Raw genomic sequence first — 5,003 nt, forward strand, 5'->3', positions numbered from 1 at the left:
ATATAATGAAAAATGTTATGGAAAGACTGTCAGCCCTTTTGATACAAAAAATAAAATTTTTAAGAAAATTGCCAAAGATCAATTAACTATAGATTTACTCATGAATCAATAACTTGCATCCCTAATTTGGGGTCTGCTTACCTCAAGCAAGGCCTGGAAGTATTTCCTCCTCTCCCACGGCAGAAAGCCTCGATCTGAGGAGACAAAGTGCTGCAGCTTCCTCCCGACTGCAGGCGGCTCCCCTCGAATCTCCTCACTCTTTTGGGAAACGTTGCTGTGAAGTTTCGACGTCTTGGGCCTCTCAATTACAGGATTCAAAGGAAAACGTTCAGGACTTAAAAGACTTTTTATTTTACTATCGATGTGGACCGGCATGAGAGGAGGGGTAGGTTTAGACTCCTTTGGCATTTTCTGATCAGAGTTTTGATTATTCTTCATCTGATTGTCTTCCTCCAGGCCTTTGGAGGCCTTATCCTGGACTCCGCCTGGCTGTACGCTGATGTCAGCCAGACTATGATACGGCTTTAGAAGCTCAGCTTTGGTGAGGTTGTATCCCTTCACCGTAATGTCACCATTTAAAAGTTTCTCCTCCAACGTTTCCAGCTCGTTCCTCACAACAAGTGGTAAAACCGAGATATTTACCAAAGGAACCTGTATAAGAGCCTGAGATTCAGCAGGATGGTTCTTCTGGATCTTCGGCCCTCGTTTTTCCTCGGGAATATCCGAAAACGGGAAAACTGGCTCGGCTGTCGGGGTGAGCTTAGACTCCTCTCCTGCCTCTTTGCTCCCGCCCCGAGTGGCGTTAGTCTGAGGAACCTCCCGCGTGTCGACTGCGACGCTGAAGATCATGGTGAACAGAGTGTCACCCTCTGTCTGGAAGGTGACGTTGTACTGGACCTGGGTGGCGTTTTGCCCCGGGTACAGCAGCAGGTGAATGCTCTTCCACTTGTTGGCGACGGACGTGTGTCGGACCACAGGGTTGTCCTTGACGTGGGCCTCGGAGACTCGGCGAGCCAGCTTGTCGAAGCTGAAATACGGCCTGGTCTCGCCCAGAGGGAGAGTGTAGAGGCTCTGGTTTCTGAGCAGAGTCACACGGTGCAGCTCGCCAAAGTGCTCTGAAAAGACCAACATCGTTTCATTTTTTTTGCTTAAAGGGAGAAGTGATCACAAAAACAAAACAAGTTCAATTCAAAAATACTTTATTGATCCCAAAGGGAAATTAAATGTTGTTGTAACTCATTAATTCAAAATTTTTCAGAGAGTTATTGTAAATGGTGATGGCTGTGAGCAGGAAAGATCTCCTGTAGCAGTCTGTGTTACAGCGAATTTGATGAACCCTCTGACTAAAGAGGCTGTTTGGGGTTTTCCATCATTATCTCTAGATGTTCCGCAAAACCAGACTATGATGTTTAATAATATTATTAATAATAATAAGGAAAAAACAGCCTCAGACTACTGCACACCAAAAAAAATCTTCATAAAGGAAAAAATTGGATAATTAAACAATTGGTTGCAATTTGTAGTCTATAGTGGTTCAATAAAGTAAGTTGATAAGTTGAATAGAGAAAGCATAACAGAGCCAAAAATGTAGTATACAGTTAAGCTACGCTAAGCTAAATAGGCTAATTGTGTGACTAGAAAGACAATGAATAGTTTTCACATGCTAAACAGATCAGTGTGTTTTGTTTGGTTAAATAAATAGTTTTGTTATTCATGTTTTGGCCCTCCTGATGGGTGCCTGCATAAAACCACGGATACTACACTGAAACGATGAATTACCTTTACACTGAAGCACAGTTTAGACTTAGCATTTCTAAACTAACGTTTAAAACAAAATTACTTCTTTAGACCTTGGAAAATTGAGATTCTGAAACATTTTTGTGCATATTTACATGTAAGTGTACAAAGTTAAGCATAGTGATTAATCACAGCACTAGGTGATGATTATCTGATAATTTTTTTTAATCGATTGTAAACATACCGTGGCCGCAGTCGCCCACATCAAACCCACAGGAGAGAACGTTGCAGGCCTGATCGCAGAACTTGTCTGCCAGCCACGAGTTGGCGCAGCCTTGATTGCAGTACGACGTCCCTCCAATTCCTCCAAAACCGCCGATCTGCCACACCGGTCCACCTGCTCCTCCGGGCCCGACGCCACCGGCCCCTGCAGGAAACCGGTTGTTTCCTGCTATTCCTGTCGGAGACAATTAAACATAAGTTAAACATCAAACCAGCTTATTAACACATAAATAACAGAGAGCGCGTCCCCACCGAGACAGTCTCCTCCATCCCAGTCGCAGGCCGAGTTGTTGCAGGCCTTGTCACAGTATCCATCTTTAATCCAGGATCCTGGGCAGCCCTCAGCACAGTTAGGAACCGGCCAGGTGAGGTACACCTGATTGAAGGAGTGAAGTTGAGATTTGAGGCATTAAACCAAACATTTCTGTGTTTCTCCTGTTGCTCTCCACACCTTCTGTCCTTTGGAGTGGCTGTAGAAGTCGTCCGGCCAAACGTCTTTGCCAAACATCACATCGTCATTGAGGTAAATAAACTTCTGGGAGAGTCCTGGGATACGGTGGATGTGCGTCTCGATGGCAGGAGAGCTGAAAGTTGGAAGGTGGGAGCGGTTCAGGAAAATATCCTGAAATAAAGAATCATAGGAAGCAAGTTATACGATATTTCTCATATGGAGGGATGACAGTCTTTCTATAACATGAAGGGTTACATTTTTCATAATATGCTGAATTAAAAAAAACTTAATTAAAATGTAACATTATTTTGTGAGGTCATCTACGTTAAATACTTATAATAAACTTAAGCTTATTTATACAACATAATAAAACAGGAACCTCTAAAGTTATTAAGGAGAAAAACAAAAGACGAAAGAGTAAATATGTGAAACGTTTAATTCCTCATGAAGAAAGATATATTCATACAGAAGTTGTTACTCTTGAAGGGATGTTTAAACTTTACTAGATTAAATAACAATAATCATGTTTGTTTTTATCACGTTACAATTCAGGGCCATGCAGAGACCACTAAAGGGGCAGGTGCTCAAAAAAAAAAAAAGGGCACATCTTACCGCATTCTAGGACAGAATATTAAAGCCACACAGCTTTCAGAGTTTAATAAACAATGATAAATTACAAAATTGTGAAATATACAATCAAAGTTAAGGTAAATCTCTATACAGCGCATACAACTATGCATATGTAAGATATTTTATTAGTAATTTCTTTCTGCAGGTCTATTTTGTTATAGGAAAGTATTGCAATATTCAAACCCGCAATTTAGCAAGATATGTAAATCAGAGCTGGTGGTTTAGCTCTGATTTACATATTTTGTCTTTACAGAATTACACTATTAAAAATATAAACAAGGGCACAATGCAACCTTTTAGTGACTGTAATCTATAAAAAAAAACAGCTACGTTGAGCTCCAGTTAACCGCCTTCTCACTGCGCCAGAGGCAACTGCGTCATGCGTCACGGGCAAAAGGTCAAAGGTAACAAGGTAACAGGTGTTATGCCCTGAAACGCATGCCTGCCCAAAATTGCATCCCCTCTCGCGGGAGCGCGCATCGTTCTAAGCTCTCGCATGTTGACGAGAAAACGGACTGAAATATGACCGAAGAGGAAATTTTAAAGATATAACACCGGTCAGAAAGACGCATTTAATTCAGTGTCCATGAGATGATATTCAGAAAGGATTCTTTTACTGATTGGTTTTAGCTTCCTCTGCGATGAACTCTTTGCGTAAAGAGTTAATTATAACCTGTCAAATGACCGACGGGCTTTAAATTTTCATGTAGTTAAAAAAAATAACCGGTCAAATACAGAAAATATTCCGCTAACGCGACCTCTGGGTCGCATGTAACGAAGCACAGCACATGGCGCTACACCCCCCCGCCACCAGGAGGCGGCACCCTGCTACAGAGCCAAGAAGGGCCGGTGGAAACGCGGTCACTCCGAAATAGAGCCGAGCCGAACCGGGTTGTTTCTATTGCCGGTGGAAAAAGGGCATTTGAAAGTCATCAAGCAAATCAGAACAGCGGAGAGGACTTAACAGAATGTCGCCAGTGAAAGTCCATGAGTAGGAGGAACAAAACAAGACCACCAGAGGGCGGTGTTGTCACATAGAACAGAATGGAATGGGTCAAACACGTCACAGGGTCCGAACTGCGTCACGTGTTCCCTCATGACGTAATTATTATAAGTCTTAAAAGTATTTGTAGGCATTTATAACGTGCACAGTTGGCGCAGTTGGTAGAGCTGTTGCCTTGCAGCAAGAAGGTTGTGGGTTCGATTCCCGGCCGGACGCTTCTGCATGGAGTTTGCATGTTCTCCCTGTGCATGCGTGGGTTTCCACCCACAGTCCAAAAACATGACTGTCAGGTTAATTGGGGTCCCTCTAAATTCTCCCTAGGTGTGAATGTGTGTGCATGGTTGTCTGTCTCTATGTTCCCCCTGTGACAGGGCTGGCGACCTGTGCAGGGGCGTTAACCCGTTCGCCCCCGATGTTCAACTGGCGAACGAGTCGGGTAATGTTTCGTCCGAAACGTTACCCTCTGTGAGGGCACCTGTTCGGGGGAATACTCACAGGGGGATGAGGGTTAAAGTGAATGATGAATGAATGTTTTACCTCACATTCAAAAAATAACATTTTTCAGATAAAAATATTTACACGATTGTTCCATATCTGAAACATGAGTTAGAAAAACAAAATATGAATGTGGAATCAAAAATAAAATATAAGTAAGAGTGAAGAAATAATAATATGAATTGGATATATTAAATGGGTAATTATTGAAGCCATTCAACTCTGTATTTATTTTATATTGATGTGCCGCAGCAATCTGATTGGTCTGATTGGAGTTACTTGCTCCACGCTGGGAGCAAGTAACTCTCACACAATTATTCGCTGAAGTTATTCTTTAAATCCATTTAAAGAATAACACCTGGGCATAACACCGGACGCTTTGGAGCGTCAGGTTAGGAAGGCCAT

At 42.5% G+C, this 5,003-nt stretch overlaps 1 protein-coding gene across 2 annotated transcripts in view; it reads right to left on the reverse strand.

Annotated features, from left to right (window-relative positions):
* Positions 1-5,003, reverse strand: part of gnptab (N-acetylglucosamine-1-phosphate transferase subunits alpha and beta) — a 25,510-nt gene that overhangs the window by 9,340 nt on the left and 11,167 nt on the right. For both annotated transcript variants that reach the window (XR_001659829.1, XM_007579145.2), the window contains exons 10-13: positions 2,471-2,641; positions 2,272-2,395; positions 1,982-2,194; positions 142-1,115 (exon numbers count right to left, since the gene is read on the reverse strand). Coding sequence is in view for 1 of the 2 variants with exons in the window: in XM_007579145.2 (XP_007579207.1) it covers positions 142-1,115; positions 1,982-2,194; positions 2,272-2,395; positions 2,471-2,641 (1,482 nt within the window). In the remaining variant the exon portion in view is untranslated. The remainder of the gene's footprint in view (positions 1-141; positions 1,116-1,981; positions 2,195-2,271; positions 2,396-2,470; positions 2,642-5,003) is intronic.

The sequence above is a fragment of the Poecilia formosa genome, unplaced genomic scaffold (assembly GCF_000485575.1).
Source record: "Poecilia formosa unplaced genomic scaffold, Poecilia_formosa-5.1.2 Scaffold509, whole genome shotgun sequence".
Classification (NCBI taxonomy): Eukaryota; Metazoa; Chordata; class Actinopteri; order Cyprinodontiformes; family Poeciliidae; genus Poecilia; species Poecilia formosa.